The 21,201-nt window shown below is 39.7% G+C and overlaps 1 protein-coding gene across 1 annotated transcript in view; it reads right to left on the bottom strand.

Annotated features, from left to right (window-relative positions):
* Positions 1-21,201, bottom strand: part of ADAMTSL1 (ADAMTS like 1) — a 689,739-nt gene that overhangs the window by 495,780 nt on the left and 172,758 nt on the right. The window contains exon 2 of the mRNA XM_077816448.1: positions 6,395-6,514. Coding sequence (XP_077672574.1) covers positions 6,395-6,514 — 120 coding nt within the window. The remainder of the gene's footprint in view (positions 1-6,394; positions 6,515-21,201) is intronic.

The following is a 21,201-nucleotide window of genomic DNA, read 5'->3' as shown; positions in this document are numbered from 1 at the left end:
TGGCCCTGGAGCCACCGGGGGTCTTGAGGGTGACTTCATTAAGAAAATGTATATTTGGTTATGAATTGAAAATGTGCTCCCTAAGCCTCAGCGTGGAATGGAAATTAAGTGCTTGAATCAGTCCTATTGATAAAGAGAGGAGGTAGGGTGTATCACCTCCCCAATTGCCTTCTGATACTTCCCCTATCGTCCCAGGAGCAGCTGTGGCATGAACTGGGAGCAATCTGAGCACCTGTTGTCCATTCCTTGATTCCTTGCCAGACTTTTAAGCCAGTCTCATGATTTTGGTGGCCTGACTAACAATTTTCAAATGCAACAATCAGGGTCCAGACAGCCCCTGGAGAAAACAGGGGATCTGATCCCCACAGAACAAACCACTGAATCAGCCAGTTGTATACAGTGTTATTGTGTATAAATAGATTACAAGTAAAGTCTTATGAATGCACATAATGTTCTGAATCAGATGGCCACCAGGAAGTGTGCGTGCAGGGTAGGGTTATGAATGTGTGCATGTTGTAACTAGGGTGCTGCTACAGCATCACCTCACAGTGATGTGGGGAAGCAATCAGGCATGTAGAGGCACCTCTCAGACTAGTGGCTCACATGAAACACCTAGCATTGTACAACCTGGGAAAGACAATGGGTGGACCATTCAAGTTAATAGAAACTGAAAAGCAAAGCCCAGTCTTGGAACACTAAGGAGGGAGTTTCCTTGCACCATGTAACCATGAATGATCATAGCCTGAAAGAAGGAAAACACATCTGTCAATCTTGTTAAAAGGGAAGGGGTTTGAAGTGAAGGCGATCCAGAAATGCAGGGCCAGCATGTAAGCAGGGTGCTGTCTATGAAACTCGAGCTCTCCTCTATAACAGAAGGTACACAGGGAAACTGTTCAGAGGCAACAGGTAACTTGTAGTAGAAACGAGAATTTAGCTATATAGAAGCGTAAAGCCTGAGGTGACATCTGCGTGTTCTTTTTTCCATGTAACTTGTATGTGTTTGCTTTGTCTTACTATTTCATTTCTGAATCTGTGATTTTTCTATTAAACAGACTTTTAGATTATTTTTACCCTACGCAGGTCTCTGTTGTGCCAACTGAGTGGAGAGTGCAATCCCAAGTGGACTGATAACTGGGGGAAGTTTTCACTCCTTCAGGGGTGAACAACCATAAGGGAAAAGTCTGGTAGTTAACAACCCGGGGGCGGGGGATGGATCTGCGGGGACTCAGGACAAGATGGGCTATTGGGGTAACGATGCAAAGAGAAACTAGGCCATTGGAAGCCAGTACGAAACCTTTATGCTTGTAGGCCAGCTACTGGTGTCAGAGCTCTGAGCCATGGCAGTGTAGCATTAAGGCACATAGTTACAAGGCAGGCAGTGACAGAACCCCTTACTGGTCTGGGCGATCGCCAAAATGTCACATTTCGGGTTGGCAACACTACTGGTTCTAACACCCTGGGGATGCTCTAACTAGCATCCAAGCAATGCTATACATCACCAGTGGATAGTTAGTAAGATACTGATGCCTCCACTCCCCCGTCTCCCCAATGCACTCTTCTTCATCTCCTGTGCCAGGGGCTCTGGGGAAGAGGGCATGGGAGCAAGCTATGCTGTCTCTGCACCTGCTGGGGACTCCCCCATTACCAAGGAATCACTAGCGGAGAATTTAGAGGTCATTTCCATTCCCTTTGTGCCACTCAGGGCAGAGAATCTGCCAGAAAGTATCAATTGTAACCTCAAACTTATGGAAACAATGCATTTGTACCTCTGCCTAGAAAGGCCGGACACTGCTTAACTAGAGGGTAGATAAGTGTTCTCTACCCTTCCATATCACTTAAATCAGAGTAAAGTGTTTTTTTAAGAAATCAGGAACTAATGTATCAAGAAAACAAAGTCAATGCAATAGCACATGTGTGTGTATTTATACACACACACTTAAAATACTCTAAGAATTGTCCCCTCCTTGTGAAATGAAAAAGCAATAATATATTGGAAGCATAAGATTAAACTAAACACTGTAAAAACCAGAGTAAAACCTATGCTAAGATCCAATTACTGAACACAGAGGGCTTAATTCTACTCCACTTTACACTGGCGCAAGCCCGGAGTAATTCCACTGTGATGAAATAAGACATAGCCATAGAATACTTCAAATTTTAACTTCGCCTTTGTTTTAAAAATCATTGCTTGCTACAACAAAACTTGGTAATCCCTGTACTCATACCTCCAAATCCCTGTGTGGGTGTCACAGACATGATGACCGCTATTTAACAACATGCTGCAACATAAAGAGTAAAGCAGTTGTAAAAACTATAAGACGACACTATTTCTAAAAAATAAAATAAAAAAACCTAACAAGTCTGCAAACTGTTTGTATTTGGTTACCACTAAAGCCTCAAAATGCATGTGCACTATTACTTTGAAGCTTCCCTAGCTTCCCTCTGTCCGTCTCTCTTTTTAATAGTTCTTTTGTTTTCTCATTTTTCAAGAAAAAAAAAAACAACCACCGTTCAGGGGATAGGAGATTCATCACTCTGCTACATTCGTTATTTTAATTACTGGCTTAGCACAGAATGGAAAATACTCAAAATATAAAATCTTTCCCCAGCTAGAGAAGCCTTTTGTACATCTCAAGTATCTGGGGTTAATGTTCTCAGTGCTATGTTAACAGGCTTGTTTCTCGATGATAGGATCAAAAGGGGAGTTAAAGGCCACAGTGTCAAAAAGCTCAGATCTACTGCACAGAAGAATAGGCAAAAAATAAGAAAACAGACACATTCATTCAAGGTCTCAGGCCATTGAGCAAGTGGTGCACAAGCTCATGTAAGTGGGGTTTGTGTAATACTGTAGTTGAAATATGGGAATTACTGCACTATACCGGGTGTTATATGCAGTGAAGTAAAAAGTTGGGCCACTCCACATTCTACTTAACTCAAGAGTCCCCATATGGTTGCTAATAGACAGTGACTGCACAACCCACCAGCCACAGTGGCTGCAATAGTTACTTACCTGTAGCACAACTACGCTTGATCACCACCCAGCCCTTAGGCAGAGGCTACATGGCGTAGTTACAGAACCAGTGCTAAGTAAACCATATTATCCATCATATAGCCACACACATTTCCCTTATGAATGACAGCACATTGGGGCCACTGACCTCATCGACTGTGGCTGTCTAATAAATATATGCATGCCTTTGGTCAGAGACACATCCCAGAGAGCAGAACTCCTTTCCTAGCACATTGTGGTCAATACCCCAACTGTGCCACGTAAAGAAGATGATTAACTGCTGGTTAACATCTCTCTACTGGCTCCTCCTCCAAAAAGATTCTTGACAGGGGACCTTATGGCCTACCGCTATCCGAACCGGAATAACTTCTTGCGCTGCCTGAAACATATGCACAATCAGATGAACACTAACAACATTTATTGCTTTGCTATCTGAAATACTGAAGAGTAATCTAAATCTTTGAGGTAGAAAGCAAGGAAGCCAATTCTCTGCAGGAATCAGAAGAGAACTCCCTCCTCCCACACTCACTCATACAGAATTTCATAAATATATGGAGGGTTTCACAGTTCCCTCTGAAGCAGAGATATTGGCCTCTGTTGGACGCAAGATACTAGAGCAGACAAATTATTGCTCTGATCCACTATGGCAAAATTTATGTTACCAGATACCCAAGATGAGCTTTCCTTGTATTAAACTGTCACTTCATTTTTTGTTAGAAATGTTTTTATTTGAAACATTATCTGCTTGCATTTCTTATTCCAAAAATGTATCAGGATTCATTACATGTTTTGCTGATGTATCATTAGAAGTTGTATAAAGAGTAGACAACAGACACTTTCAAAAAGAATGTCTCATTTTATTATATGTGGCGCAGGTAGTGCTGCCTATGGTTAAGGTCAATCCACCACTTTCCATTAAAAGAGATTGTTTTCTAGTTACTTAACAACTTTGTCAAACTTTGTCAAAGGATGGTTTCATGGTTAAGGCAATTCAATGTTACCCTGGAGAACTGGATTCTATCCCTGCATCTGCCACACAGTTCTTATGTGATGCTAAACAAGTCACTTAAAAAATGAAACTTTCCACAGCTGGTCACTAATTGTGTGTTCCTCACCTTTGGAGTGCTTGACTTGAGATCCTAGAGTCTGATTTGCAAAAGTGCTGAGCACTCACAGCTGCAACTGGAATCAACTGGAGCTGTGCTTTGAACATGTTAAGTACTATATAATGCTAGGTCTGAAGTGCCTCAAAAATCCACTCAAAATTAGTGGATACTTTTGACCTTAATCTCGCTGTGCCTCAGCTCCCCATCTTTAAAATGGAGATAATACCCCTCTCATTTCACCGGGGTATCATGAAGATCGCACTCAGATTGGTAGCAATGAGCTACTTGCAAAAGCTTAGGAGGATATTAATAATTTTGTCTTCAGAACAGGTTTGCATTATGTGTAGTAAATAAAGCCACACACTGAACAAGGAGAAAACAAAATATTGAATAGCTTCTCACTAGTTAAGCACCAGCTATCCTGTATATTGAAAGAGGCAGGGGTATTGTGGGAAAAAACAGTATGTGACCATGTCATTAGAGACTGTGCCAATATGCATATGCATAAGGGGGCTGAATTAAGGTTGCATAGGCAACCTTAAAGCTGGCATCTCCTAACTTTGGAGTGCTTGACTTTGCAACCTTAATAATGCTCTTTTAATGTAGTTTTTTGCGGGATGGAGGAAAACTTTGGGTAATTTACACAATGTTTTCACTTGTCAACAATATCCTAATACACTTGCAATCAGGCACAAGACCAAGACATTCCAAGACACAACAGGCCAAGTCAGTGATACAGACAAAACTGTAATAAAAAAGCTGCTTGCTAGACTAGCCTGCATGGCCTCAATAGTTCTAATACACAGTGATTCAGGCCCCACATCATTACTCATTTCAAGGGGTGGGGGGAGGAGGGAGAAATTATACTATCTTTACAAAGAATCTTTATTGCACTGGCAGTAAAGCAGTTGCTTGATACTGCTCTGAACTCCCTATAAAATTACAAACACTGATAAACGAAAGTGTTGATTTTGCCCAATCTGTGAACTCTTTTAGTGGGATTGTAAAACTCCAAGGACAGTTTGTCAGAAAGCAGATGGATTAGCACAAACACAGTGGATTGTTTAATGTTTTGTATTCCCTTTGTTCACTGGGTTCTTTGACCTAAGCAACAAGATTTATCAAAAGTCATCCAGTCAATGTCCCAGTACAACTATGTTCTCACAAATGGTAATTGGCTAGTCTTTCATGGCCTAGAAAAGATAACTTGAGGCATTGCTTTCCTAGACTACTAGATAAGTAGATATAGTATGCAGTAAACATAGTCACTCCAACCCATGATTATTCTATGCTGAATCTTCTTTTCAGTTTCTTGTTCTCTTTCCCTCACCCCACAGGATCATTATTCTGGGCTATAACCTCTAAGACACATCAGCAATCCCAGAATATATCAGCTGCTGATTTGCCACATTCCAGTTTAACCACAATGTATTAGAAAACATGAAGACACCCTTCGAAAGGATTAGGCCAGCAAATTTACTGTCATAATAAAATCATCTGATTTGTTTAGTTTCAAATGAAAGCATAATTCAACATATCACTCAGAACAGTTTTGCTCTGTAAATTTTTTAACTTAAAAGTATCAGAGAACAAACTGCTGAATATTCAGTTTGAAATCCCTGTGTTCTTTTAAACAGAAATCTTGCTCAGACACACAAGAGGTAGTGGAAACAGAGTCCATCATACTTTGGATAACAAGAAAACTTTTTTTTCTAAATCCATTCTTCTCTCTTTCTTTGTAGTGCCATTCCATCTACTAACTCTTCGCAAAGCGTCATTTATTTTGTCTATTGTTCCTTCAAAATGAACTTAAATACTGAAGTAGTTTTCACGATGATATTTTCAAATAGAGACTCTGAAATAGCCAGTGTTGTTTTCCACACCTAAGCTTCTTGTGGAACACAAAAATAATTGGCAAACCACCTTTGCGTGAGCAAATGAAATAAAGGCAGAAACCTAGACACCCAAAATCTCAGAGAAAGAATATTGCTAACCATAATTTTAGGGACCAAATTATGGCTCCTTTGAAAAATCTGTCCTTAAATATACAGGAGGTATATCAAACACCAGCAATTTTCCACACAAGCCTGTCACTATTCTAATTGCATTTCTATTCTGGTCATTTGTTGTTTTCTTCATAACATCTAAGGCCTGAACTTTTCCATAAAGGGACAACAGAGCAAAGGACCGGATGCAAAATTTCACAGCCCAGGAAATGTTCATTTCAGTATGAAGTATTAATAAAATAAATATTTTCTTTTAAAAAGGAGTGTCCTACCGGATCTTCAGTTTTATGGTTATTCAGCAAGTCAGACAGGAAATCGTCATGGAGGCTCTCTCTCCGAATCAATGTAAATTCACGCAGAAAAACAGCTCCTTGGTTTTGGTCTCCACAAACCTAGAAAGATAATAGCACATTAAGAAAAGCAATGCCCCAACATTGCCATCAGGATCATATCCAAGAAAGAAAAAGAGGAGGAGACCTGGTGAACCAGGATATTTGTTAATGGCCTTTTTTGTTTTTTAGATTAGAAAATTAATTCCAGCTCTGACCAGAGTGGCCGTTAATGAAAACGGAGACCTGCATTTAAAAGAACGAAGTAGTTAATAGTTTGCTCCGATGTCCAATGATTTGAAAGGTTTGTTGGTGGAACAAGCTGGAATTTGTTTCTCAAAAAGTATGGCATGCAGAGCCGTAGTTCATAGTTAAAATGCTATGTGGTGAAGTGATATCTTCTTAAAATACATTCTGAACTATACAGACAGAATTCCCAGAGGCGTCCTAATCCATTGGGCCTATGTAAAGGTTGGGTGGTAAGAAGGGGAAATGTTTAGGTATGCGTAGAGATGGATGCTACTAAGGCCGAAATAATGTATGTATACAAGTGAGTGCATATGCATCTTAATGGGTAAGGAAAATAAAATACTGCAAATCCATGGTTGATCATTTTAATTTAATTTCTGATTTAATTATTTCCAAGCCTAGCAAAGTTTGAAAAGCTGTTTGAGGCACAGACTGTTATTTCATTACATGTCAGAACAGTGCCTTAGGTGCTACTGTAATGCTCACAACAATAATTAATTTCTCATTGTGTTCCTTGGTGGTGTTATCAAAGCCAAAAAGAATCAAACCACATTTTTTAAAATTAGAACACGTGTTTTAAATTCTCAAAACCAGTGGTACTTATGGGTTTTTTTCCTTCAAAGTTCCCACAAACAAAAAGCTGCCTTTGAGCTGAAACAAGGAATTCCACAGCAAAGAAAAATGTTTGAGGACGTTATTAACAGAAAATAGGGAACTCATTATCAACTGGAATTCTAGTAACTTTTCCAATTTAATTTCTGTTGCAACATGTTTTGAACAAGGCTCAACTTGCTAAAGTAAAGTCTCACTAGATTTGTTTTATCTATATAGGTCCAGGTCTGTATGTAAACAACTACATTATGTTTTTATATTTTAGTAATTGGGACTACAGCCTATACATCTAATATAATATACATCCTTCAAGGGTCAACATTTATGATCAGATACTAAAGCATGTTAATTGTTGATTTTGGAATGGGAACCACTTTGGGTATATATATGGAATACCAAGTGCTGTAGTAATATATGATATCAGGGGTAACTGCTTATGATCTTGAAAAGAGCACATTACTTACAAATGGCGAAGTATTACTCACAAATCCCTTATTAGACACCTGTCTGCCAGCTATTTTGTAAACAAGAAAAGTTATTTCTGATTTTTTCCCCCTGCTTCTGTTAATACTATTTCTTATATCCCTGCACCTGCAAACTAGATGCCATAATTAACATGAGTCTAGCTCTAGCTTTAAAAGGCTGAGCAGCAGAGGAGCATCTGGGAACACCATGGATATGACATGAAGTATGTCCAATGAGAGGATGAAGACTATATCTACCACTGCTTGACAGCTAGCTGGTATTACAGTCTGAGAGGAGGGAGTCTTCCCTTCCAGCTGGGCAGTGAGAGCAGAGATGCTGCAAAGTCAGAAAAACTATAATGGGGTGGCTAGAAAGAGAAGAACTAATAAGGAAAGAGGGGAGGAATTAGGAAATAATACAAAAAGGGCGACGGATGGAAAAACCTGGTATCTCTGCACAGAACAACCTGAATTATATGCTTATAATGCTTAGGAGAGCAGATAGCCGCTTCGGGATACATGGTTGCTGCAGTCAGATCGATAAGGGGCACCTTACTCCTTTGAGCTACTTAGCTATAAAAGTAAAAAAAAAAGTTTCTATGAAAAGGATATGTTTTTAAGATGCAAGGTCTAATTTATATCCATCCTGACACACTGTAGCAAACATTGAATAACGCACTCTTGTATCATTGTGTCATAGCAATGATGGATACATGAAATACAGACGTTTTCACGACCAAAAATTACCACTAAATTACATTTTCCACTAAAAAAAGATTATGGATTATAGATTTTATGATTACAAAATCTCCCCAAAGTAGCTCCTCATTAGTCCTCATTCATCCCATTCGTGACAGCTGTGATTCAGTGATAAAATGTGACGTCGGCAATAGAAATTATATGGTTTGGGGTTTTATTTTTTTAAAGTGCCTTTCTCTACCTGTGATTTAATCACTTAAGGTAAGTGAAACTAAGAATATAACTCAGGTCAATTAATGATTCAGGTCAAGTTTTGGGAAGCTGAATACAGGAGCTGATAAGCTCAGGGTTAACACACTTCACTAAATTTGTGTATATGTGTGGCCCACATGACATGTTCAGATTCTGCAGAAACTATGTTTTCATTTAAAAAGCAGTGAGTTACAAAGGAAATTTTCCAAATAGGAACCTTGCACAGATACACAAACCTGTGGTCATCCTCTAGACAGCCTGAAATAAAGGCTCTGGAAGCTCCCAACTTTCCCAGCCTTCATTAATATCATTGTGCTGTTAACTCTAAAGCCTAGCAGTAACACTTGACATGTCAAGTGTTAATGATTAACTATTTCAGTGCTAATCATTTTAGCAGATCGGATGAAAAAGGAGGTGGGAGTCTGAAGCTGCTATAGGGTAGGAGATGCTGAAGGAATTAAGGAGGAAGGAGACAGTGACAAGGCCCTGCAAACAACTTTGAAAGCAACGTTTGATGAACAGGAATATGAAGGGGGGGGAAGCACAATTGTTGCTCACTATAAGGAAGGAGATCAATTCATGATTGTTTTACGGCTCTCATTGGTGCTATTAAATGATGAAGGTGCTCTTCCATTCCTTAAGGTTGCTCAACATTCAGTAAAGTGCTTTGCAGTACAGTATGTTAGGGTGCTATTAAAAAAAAACCAGAAAGCGTTGTTTTATTAGATGGGAAGGGGGTAACATTAATTGTGTAAAAATCAAAGCAAGACTTATTTGGCTCAATTCCCATCTCCTTCAGATCCGTGTAAACCATGAGTAACTATTACACCTAATGGTGTAAACTCAGTGCAGATGAGAGCTCCGATCAGCCTACAGAACAAATACAGAACAGCAACAGAAATGAGTTAATGCTAACTAGGAGGGAAAAGATGCAACTTCTACTTCCATTGAGTAGTACCTCCCTCTACAAGTAGTCTCATTGACTTCACTGAGACTAGTCATGGAGTAAGATACTACTCATCCTGAGTAAGAATGGCACAGTCTGGCCCATGTCAAATATAAGTATAATAATATAGGGCTAGATTTTTATATCTTTATTAATGCATGTAGCCCCATTTATTCCAGTAGGGCTACTCACAAAGTATGAGTAGCCAAATGTGGTCCAAAATATATATATATTTCAAACACCTTTTTACACCTACCAAGAGAAATTTAAATATAACTGATCAGTCCAGGGGACTCAAACTATTTAAAGTCTATTTTAAAAATCAAACAGGAAACTCATTACTGTCAGAATTCTGGGTACAAAATATACAATGCTTGTATTATAAAAAGCCCCCATGGAAGAAATTTCTCAGCTTTATGTACCTGCCTTCTCCTACGTGAAAGAGTGCTATATTCTTCCTCTTCTATGAGCACTAAGTGAAACTCTTGACTCTATACAACAGTTACTTAAACAAGAAAAGGCACCCTAGAGCAGCCACAAGTATCTCCACATACCTGCTGGCTGCCAAAGGCACTTGTTGATTAGCACTGCTATGTTGCCTCAAAGGAGGATTTAACAAAAATTCCCTAAGAGGAGTGCTGAAATAAAATGAAAATTATTATTACTGCATTTAATCTCTGACAATTTTGGATCCTGGTTTTGATCTGAGCTCTTCTTTTTTGTCCTTGACTAGACCTGGATTCAAAATCTGAATCCAGCTCTGAATTTTGTAAGTTGACCACATCTTTATAATGGGCCAGACCAAAATTGCTGAATCCAAACACTGCTTAAATGTAGAAGGGAGGCTTCAATTTTGGGGCCTGAGTCTGTCACCCTTAATTACATTGGGTTGATAGCCCACAGGCTATGCACTGTGAAGCCCTATTTTGAAGGTTGCCTATTGGGAAGTACCTTACTTGTACAGTCCCACTGTCAACAGTGCAGTTAAGGTTGGCAGAATCAAAACCCCAAGATGGTAAGTTTACATAACTCATCCTGGATGCTCCTGGGGGGATACTAAAGTGATCATTTAGGAGTGTTCAAGGTCAACTACCTAGAAACCCAAAGAAAACCTCCAGGGGAACATCAAAGAGTGTGTGAGAGAGTCCCCTTTAGAGAAGGCTTTGCTATGTATAAATCATCTTTTCAGATTAAACCCAGTGAAGCCTGAAAGTGTTTCCCCCAATGGTAAACTGAAAGACCAGGTATGAACAAAATACAAAAATCTGTCTGTGGTGCAGAGGTAGCATGAATGCTACTGAAACACTCCATCTGTCCTATCTCCCGGCTGTCTGGCAGCCACTCATTGCTGCTCTGAGGTACAGGATGTCTATCAACCTTCACCTTCCCTTCACTTCGATAAAATATAAGAAACAAAACCTGGAGAATTATATGCCACTAATTTTTCATTTCAAAAGGCAGCACAAGCTAGGAACAACTGAAAGTTACTGGGTTTGATTCAACTCTCATTTTGTCTGGGGCAATGCTAGTGTAACTCCAATGATTTATTCCCCCCTCCATTCCATCACTCAACAAGCTGCATGCTGCTGGGTGTATGGTGAAGCCACCTATTTGGAGTTGAATGCCGTGGGAGCAGACAGAAGAAATTTGTGGTGACAGCTTACTGCCTGTACACATAAAATGCCCTTGTAGGCAGGAAAATTAGGAGTCACAACAGGAGCAGGAAGAGTAACAGACTTTTAAGGAGCAACCTGTCTCTACACCTACAGATTATCAAATGGCTCTTCCAGAGGGCTAAGTCTGGAGTCTCAACTGCTTTCTTCATCTACAAATGTTCCTTTCACCCACTCCATAATCCCACACTCCCAGAACTACTCTGGCACTATCAAAACTGGGAAATTCTTAAGAACATAACACCACCCATACTGGGTCAGATTAATGTCCCATCTAGCACAGTGTCTTGTCGTTCCACAGTGCTGAAATGCTGATGCCAGATGCTTCGGAGGGAATGAACAGAACAGGGCAATTATTGGAGTGACCTATTCCCTGTTATCCAGTCCCAGCTTCCGGCAGTCAGAGGCTACGGATGTCCAGAGCATGGGATTGAGTCTATGACCACCTTGGCTAATGTCCATTGATGGACTTATCCTTGAAATTATCTAATTCTTTCTTGAATCCAGTTATAATTTTGGCCTCCACAACATCCCCTGGCAAGGAGTTCCACAGGTTGACTGTGCACTTTTGTTTCTTTTAAAGGTGCTAGCTATTAATTTTATTGTGTGACCCCTGGTTCTTGTGTTATGTGAAAGTGTAAATAACATTCCCTACTCCCATTCTCCACTCCATTCATGATTGTATAGACCTATCATATCTCCCTCAGTTGTCTCTTTTCTAAGACAAACAGTAGCAGTTGTCTTCATCTCTCTTCATGTGGAAGCTGCTCCATACACCCAATCATTTTTGTTGCCCTTCTCTGTACTTTTTCCAATTCTAATATATCTTTTCTGAGATGGATCAACCAAAACTGCACACAGTATTTAAGGTGTGGGTATACCATGGGTTTATATAGGGGTATTATATTTTCTATTTTATTACTTATACCTTTCCTAATGATTCCTAACATTCTTTTAGCTTTTTCCCCCACTACTGCTGCACACTGAGTGGATGTTTTCAGGAAACTAACCATGAGAACTCCAAGATCTCTTTCTTGAGAGGTGACCACTGATTTAGACTCAATCATTTTGTATGTATAGTTAGGATTATGTTTTCCCATGTTCATTACTTTGCATTTATTAACTTTGAATTTCATCTACTATTTTGTTGGCCAGTCACCCAGTTTTGTGAGATCCTTTTGTAACTGTTCACAATCCACTTTGGACTTAACCATCTTGAGTATTTTAGTATTGTCTGCAAATTTTTCCACCTCAGTGTTTACTCCCTTTTCCAGATCACTTATGAACCCTAGTGCAGATCCTCAGGGGACCCTGCTATTTCCCGCATTCCACTGTTTGTAGTCTAAGTATTGGCTGCATTCCCTCTGCTTACTGCCCCCAACTGGTTTTGAAGCGGAGTTTATGTTGACATGGATCATGATGGGGGAGATTTTCAAAGGCGCAAATGGGAGTTATGTGCTCAACTTTCACTGATTTTTCAGTGGGATCTGGGTGCCTCACTGGTTTCAGCCTTTGAAAATCTCACTTTAATTTTGATACTGTTGTATCTGAGTTTGATAATTTAGTTTTAGAAATGGGAGAAATTACTGTTTCATCAAAAGCAATCCTAAAATGGCATTTCTAGATATTGCAACATGTTCTTCTGGGATCTGAAGAGAAAAGTACATATCTTGAAGAGGGGAGGGGGACAAAAAAGACCCCCCCTCCCAGCTGCAGTAAAGAAAATATCTAACAGTGGAAAACAAAATTGGGGGCCTGTATATCAACAATTTGGTTTTCTGTCTCTGGCCTTTTCAAACCATTGTATTGTGATTTTATTATATTTCTGAACCAGCAACTTGTCTTTTTGGAAATTAGCTATTGTGTGTCATGGTTTTGTAGATTTAGTTCTGTGAAAGAAAAGGAGACTGTTATTTGGCTCCTCTGGAGATACTCACAAATGCCACAAAATACAACTACAAATATTTCCCCAGGGAATGTTTTATTCAGCTGGGAAGTGTTCCCACAAGAAAATCTTTCAGCTGGGCTTGAAATATATTTAATCTTTTTTCCCCTTTCCCCACAGAGACTTAATTCATGATTCTCTTAATGGTAATGCCCTGACTTCTTTTAAAAGAAGTTCTGTGAAGGAAAAGTGGCTTTTTGTGCTAATTATTTTCAGTTCTTAAACAGCCACAATAGAAGAGTCTGGTTAATGTATTCATTGGAGGAATTATTTAAGCTCCATTTCAGTCTCTCATTATAAGTGAACAAAAGAAAAAGTGATTTGCACTCAAGAATTACAGCGTGAAGTGTCCTTCAAACAAAACCACCGGCAACTAACATCTTCGAGAGACATTAGCAATGATGGGGATAAATTTGTAAAGCATACACACGCCTACACTTGACCCACAGTGTTCTGACAAGGGAGAAAGCTAATATGGCCCCATCAAATGGAGTGGCAAAAATGTAGAATGCATGAAAACACACCAGTCCTACTGCTGCCAAGCAACCTTTGCTGGAAAAAATATGAGGAGCAGACTGTGGGAATGAAAGATGAACTAACATAGAAGCAAACAAATCAATGCTACACAACTACTTTTAAATCCTGTTGATTAAAGCTTTCTTCCTAGCAGTTAACAAATCACCACAGAACATGCAGGTGCAAAAAGGTCCTGTACTAGTCTGCTGAGATTCAGCTTTACAGTTTCACCTATTTTTTAATTTACAGGTACTCCGTAGACAATATTTAGATTTCTTTAAACTCCAGTTTAATAAAACAGGATGAAAACTAAACAAAACAAAACAATTTACTCTGCTTTGACAGTGGGAGCCATCCAAGGCTGGGCTCCATCCATGTGTTTCTTGAGAAAACATGCCAAACTGTTATTGTTGCTCAAAATACTTTAGAGGGAGATACATGAATTGCTGTGGGACATTGCCATAGAAAAACCCAAAACATACAACCCAGGGAATTCCTGCTGCCTCTTATCTCAGTGCATTATTATTATTCAGCTTTTCTTAGACAAGTATAAAACCTCGTCATGCTATTCTTAGTCACTTTTCAGAGCAGAATCACATTTTAAAATGTGTGTAAAATGGTATGTGTAACATGAGGAACTAGATCAAGGCATGGTTTGGGAAAGCACTGTGTAAATTTCAAAACACAGCCTTACCAATGTACTTCAGTCCTGACTTGCCACACACCTCAGCCTCCAACCTAGTCTAGGACATAGGCCCTGCCTGCAGAGAGAATGCAGATTACATGGTGGTTTAGGACTGTGGATACATATTTACTTGGGATTAGTGAGACCCAAGTCATTTTTAGTTGTGGCCTAATCAAGATGAGTTAATTTTCAGACAATGCTAGAATTAGGTCAGAATGTACTATTACATTGCAGTACACATTATTATGAATGTACTTGGGTTACTATATATTTTACTCCACTTTGTTGTTGTTTTTTTAGAGTACTAGGAAATGCCTTTGCATATTAGGCTTGTTTTAAAGATCTGACAAACCATACAACCTTCAGTCTCACATGAATCATTAAAAATAAATAACCTGATTTAGATGCAATGAAGACATTTATGAAAGGTTTTATTTCACTATCTTCTTGTGCCACCCAAGTTTCATGTGGAAAATGGAAAGCTTGATCCTCCACCAGTGGCTTACAGAGGTTTTTCCTCATGGCTTTATTTCTCAGCAGAGACCATCATACTATTTTGATTTAAGATTTAAAATCCTTTAGCCTCCTTTTTTGCTGAACTTAGTTGAGATCCGGAAAGATGAAATAATAAGCTGTTCTACAGAAGATATGATCCGTCTTCCTCGAAACTCATTGCACTATATTCTGCTCTCGAAAATAAAACTTCAGAATGATGGGTTACAGTTTTACTTTGGGCTGGTGTTTTGATACTCAAGCGTCACATCCCTATGATCCATAGTAGTAAGTCAGTGAACTGCTAGCCAAGGGAGTCAAGAAGTAAGATATACATTTTTAAGATATTCAGTTTCCAATAGCTAGGGCGCTACCAAATTCATGGTCCATTTTAGACAATTTCCCAGCCCTAGGATTTTAAAAATTTTAAATTTCGTGATTTCAGCTATTTAAATCTGAAATGTCATGGTGTTGTAATTGTAGGGATCCTGACCCAAAAAGGAGTTGTGTATGTGGGGGGCGGGGGAGGGTCATAAGGTTATTGTAGGGGTGGTTGCACTACTGCCACCCTTACTTCCGTGCTGCTGCTGTTGCTGATGGTGCTGCCTTCAGAGCTGGGCAGCTGCAGAGCAGCTGCTGCTGGCTGGGAGTAAGGATGACATGGTATGGTATTAGCGTCCTTATTTTAGAGCTGGGCCCTCAATCAGCAGCTGCCACTCTCTGGCCACCCAGCTCTGAAGGCAGCAGCGCAGAAGTAAATGCGGCATGGTATGGAATTACCACCCTTACTTCTGCACTGTTGCTGGCAGGGCACCACCGTCAGAGTTGGGCACCCGGCCACCAGCCACTGCTCTCCAGCCACCCAGCTCTGAAGGCAACACAGAAGTAAGAGTGGCCATACTGCGCCCCTCCCCAAACTAACCTTGTGACCCCCCTGCAACTCCCTTTTGGGTCAGGACCCCCAATTTGAGAAATGCTGGTCTCCCCCATGAAATCTGTATAGTATAGGGTAAAAGCACACACAACACCAGATTTCACGGTGGGAGACCAGATTTCACCGTCCGTGATGCATTTTTCATGGCTGTGAATTTGGTAGGGCCCTACCTATAACCCTTCATTTGGTTCATTGCAATTAGGTTCTCTTTGCTGTCCACTTTGTTGATAATGAAGACTACTTTCTTTTAAAATATTCTGGGAAGATATTTCCCTTGAGGACAAGTGATATTCCACTCTACCTTAGATCTGTTTTCTGCTTCATTCTACCTTCTGCCTAGAGTCCAGTTTCTTTTCCATATCCCCCCCCCCCAAAAAAAAAAATTCAGACAAGATTCCATCTGCTCTAGGGGCCTCTATTGGGAATCTTCCCATTGACTTTAATTAGCTCTGTATCAGACCCTAAAGTGCATTTTCCCGGAGAAGTTCAATTACTGGCTGTGAAAGTTCCAGATTCTCCAACTGTACTTCTGTCATATTAGATGGTACGAAAGGAGAGAACTCAAAATAATGGTATCTTCAGTTTGGTCACTCCTAGGCAACTATAGCTTGTCTTTGCAGTCTTGTCATAGGATTGGTCATCACACCAGTTAACTGATTAAATACGAATGAGAATTCCAACAACAGCCTAATTATAGCAGTGGGAAAATGACTTTTTTTTCATTGTTTCTACTGAGCAAATCTTATATGTAGTGTTGTTGTAGCTGTGTTAGTCCCAGGATGTTCTCATCCTCTGGACAGATGACAAACTCCCTTAGTTTTCTACCGCCAGTCCATTAAACTCTCTCTGGAACACTCCCACACCAGCATCAACTTCCTGGGCACCATGATCAGTTTCAGCAACGGAACCCTACAGACAGCTATATACAAGAAACCCACAGACCACCACACCTTCTTTCACAAATTCAATAACCACCCCAAACACACCAAGAAATCTGTTATCTATAGTCAGGCACCCAGATACCACAGAATATGCTCTGAAGAGAAAGTCTGGGATATACACCTTAACACACTCAAAACCACCGTCTCCAAACAAGGACACTCCACCAGAGAAGTAGATCGCATCATGGAATGGGCCACCCTAATACCCCAAGAGAACCTGCTTCAATACAGAAAGAAAACCCCTTCTGACCACACACCCCTAATTGTCTGACCTACCACCCCATATTGGAACTCATATGGGGAATCATCAAACAACTACAACCCACTCTTGATGGAGATCACATCCTGAAAAGTCTTTCCTGAACCCCTCTTTCGGCTTTCAAACAACCTCCCAGCCTCTCCAGCTCATCATCAGAAATAAGCTCCCCACAGACCATGACACACTGACTCAAAGTGGCAACAGACCCTGCCAGAACAGCCAATGCAAAACTGCAGACATATCTCCACTGCTAAAATGATCAACAAGCCCCTCCCCGACATACCTTTTAAAATCCATAGCTCCTACACATGCCTATCACAACATGTGGTGTACCTCATCCATTGCACTAAATGCCCCAATAGCAACCTTGTGGGTGAAACCTGACATTCACTATGCTCTCGAATGACCTCGCACAGAAAAATAAAAGACAAAAACACCTATGGGTGAAAATTTTTAACAAAGCAATCACTCTATATCTGACCTATCAGTCCCCATTTTCAAAGGAAACATGCACGACACTTTCAAAAGACAAGTCTGTGAGCTTAAATTCATAACGTTGGTAGGCACTCAAAATCATGGTCTTAATAAAGACACTGGATTTAGAGTCTGTTATAACAATCTGTAGCCCACTAATCCCCTTATGACTACAGTGTTGTTAACAGGTCATTCAGCTTGAACGGTCCCTTATAATGTGCGCTAATTACTTATACTAAACTAACTATCCAACCTTATATTTAGCAGTGACATGCAGAGTACCTTTCCCAGACCTGAGAAAGAGCTCTGTGTCACTCGAAAGCTTATCTCTCTCATCAACAGAAGTTGGTGCAATAAAAGATCTCACCCACCTTGTCTCTCTCAAATCTTATAAGTATTTACAACAGTTTAGACAACTGAAATGCCAATAACTGACGTCAGAATACAGTAGTAATCCTATCCATATAACCTGCAACTCAGTTTTGCTCTGGTTACCTCCTTCATTTATGATCTATTTTTGAAAAATTCTATTAAATCTAGGCTAATGGTTTTTTGGATAGGCAAATAAACAACGGTTAATTTTCCATTATCATGGCAGAGGGTTGTCATATGTATTTTGTGCCCAGGCTGGTAAGTTTTCATGAAAACTTGTACAAGGCTATAATAAAATTCAGGATTTTTGCATCATTCTGAAGGAATGAAACTTTAAAAGATCCAACATGAAATATTCTAGGGAACTAACTTCATACCATGAGGTAAATATGGTTCATTTGAATCAAGACCAATTGAAAGACCCACCATGGCTTAACAACCATGTAAAAAAAGCAGTGAGAGATAAAAAGGCATTTTTTAAAAAGTGGAAGTCAAATCCTAGTGAGGTAAATAGAAAGGAGCATAAACACTGGCAAATTAAATGTAAAAATGTAATAAGAAAAGCAAAAAATGAGTTTGAAGAACAGCTAGCCAAAAACTCAAAACGTAATAACAAAATGTTTTTTAAGTACATCAGAAGCAGGAAGCCTGCTAACCAACCAGTGGGGCCCCTGGACGATCGAGATACAAAAGGAGCACTTAAAGACGATAAAATCATCGTGGAGAAACTAAATGCATTCTTTGCTTCAGTCTTCACGGCTAAGGATATTAGGGAGATTCCCAAACCTGAGCCGTCCTTCGTAGGTGACGAATCTGAGGAATTGTCACAGATTGAAATGTCATTAGAGGAGGTTTTGGAATTAATTGATAAACTTAACAGTAACAAGTCACCGGAACCAGACAGCATTCACCCAAGAGTTCTGAAGGAACTCAAATGTGAAATTGCAGAACTATTAACTATGGTTTGTAACCTGTCCTTTAAATCAGCTACTGTACCCAATGACTGGAAGATAGCTAATGTAACACCAATATTTAAAAAGGGCTCTAGAGGTGTTTCTGGCAATTACAGACCGGTAAGTCTAACGTCAGTACTGGGCAAATTAGTTGAAACAATAGTAAAGAATAAAATTGTCAGACACATAAAAGAACATAAATTGCTGGGCAAAAGTCAACATGGTTTCTGTAAGGGGAAATCATGTCTTACTAATCTATTAGAGTTTTCTGAAGTGGTCAAACAAACATGTGGACAAGGGGGATCCAGTGGACATGGTGTACTTAGATTTCCAGAAAGCCTTTGACAAGGTCCCTCACCAAAGGCTCTTACGTAAATTAAGTTGTCATGGGATAAGAGGGAAGATCCTTTCATGGATTGAGAACTGGTTAAAAGACAGGGAACAAAGGGTAGGAATAAATGGTAAATTTTCAGAATGGAGAGGGGTAACTGGTGGTGTTCCCCAAGGGTCAGTCCTAGGACCAATCCTATTTAACCTATTCATAAACAATCTGGAGAAAGGGATAAACAGTGAGGTTACAAAGTTTGCAGATGATACTAAACTGCTCAAGATAGTTAAGACCAAAGCAGACTGTGAAAAACTTCAAAAAGATCTCACAAAACTAAGTGATTGGGCAACAAAATGGCAAATAAAATTTAATGTGGATAAATAATGCATACTGGAAAAAATAACCCCAACTATACATAAAATATGATGAGGGCTAATTTAGCTACAACTAATCAGGAAAGAGATCTTGAGTCATTGTGGATAGTTCTCTGAAGACGTCCACACAGTGTGCAACAGCAGTCAAAAAAGCAAACAGGATGTCAGGAATCATTAAAAAAGGGAGAGAGAATAAGACAGAGACTATCCTATTGCCCTTATACAAATCCATGGTACGCCCACATCTTGAATACTGCGTACAGATGTGATCTCATCTCAAAAAAGATATACTGGCATTAGAAAAGGTTCAGAGAAGGGCAACTAAAATGATTAGGGGTTTGGAACGGGTCCCATATGAGGAGGAATTAAAGAGGCTAGGACTTTTCAGCTTGGAAAAGAGGAGACTAAGGGGGGATATGATAGAGATATAAAATCATGAGTGGTTTGGAGAAAGTGAATAAGGAAAAAGTTATTTACTTGTTCCCATAATATAAGAACTAGGTGCCTCCAAATGAAATTAATGGGCAGCAGGTTTAAAACAAATAAAAGGAAGTTCTTCTTCACACAGCACACAGTCAACCTGTGGAACTCCTTGCCTGAGGAGGTTGTGAAGGGTAGGGCTATAACAGGGTTTAAAAGTGAACTAGATAAATTCATGGAAGTTAAGTCCATTAATGGCTATTAGCCAGGATGGTGATAAGAAATGGTGTCCCTAGCCTCTGTTTGTAAGAGAGTGGGATGGATGGTAGGAGAGAGATCACTTGATCATTACTTGTTAGGTTCACTCCTTCTGGGGCACCTAGCATTGGGCACTGTCAGCAGACAGGGTACTGAGCTGGATGGACCTTTGGTCTGACCTATATGGCTGTTCTTATGATGGAATTTTTAATGTTTCCTGCCAACAATAAAACTGGTTTTCATAACTGTTGAGTCATCTTTTTTGTTCTGTACAATATGTGGATGTAGTTTTTTATTTTATGTATGTTTACGATGCTGGACATATCTCTTTCTCTCTCCATTTTTGGTATGCTGAAACTCTGTCACATGTTTTTGTTCATGAAGTGAGTTGGACCACACTCTTGCAATCAGAATCAAAACTGCTCTTTGATCTTTATGCGCTAAATATGGAACTGAACAGTTTCTGTAATTAACGTAAGCGTGGGATATTCGACATACATTAGCAAATTATGGGCCAGATCTTTAGCTCGTGTAAAACAGCATAGCTTTAAGTCAGTGATTTATACCAACTGAGGAACCAAATCAATACCTGCTTCCTCTGAAACTAACTCCTTCCTTTTAAAAAAAAATCATTTGTCGAACCATTGTTGAGAGCGTTCAAAAAGATGACATCTTGAAGTTATTTTTTAAAATATCATCCCTGTGTTTCTTCTTGGTGGCGGTCACTTACTAAAGCATTATGGCCTACATCCCACCTTTTGCAGAGATGATGTTTCCCCAGGAAGAATTCTGTCAGACAGGTGCACAACAGAACAGGACCCAAACAGCCCCCAGGGCTCGTGCTGCATGCCCTCCTCTCCATGTCCAGCCAGTAAGCTCAGCCACTTTCTCCACCTACCTTCAA

Source organism: Eretmochelys imbricata, chromosome 5, assembly GCF_965152235.1.
Source record: "Eretmochelys imbricata isolate rEreImb1 chromosome 5, rEreImb1.hap1, whole genome shotgun sequence".
NCBI classification, from domain to species: Eukaryota; Metazoa; Chordata; order Testudines; family Cheloniidae; genus Eretmochelys; species Eretmochelys imbricata.
Note: the sequence above shows the minus strand (reverse complement) of the source record. Positions and strands in the feature narration are given on the sequence as shown.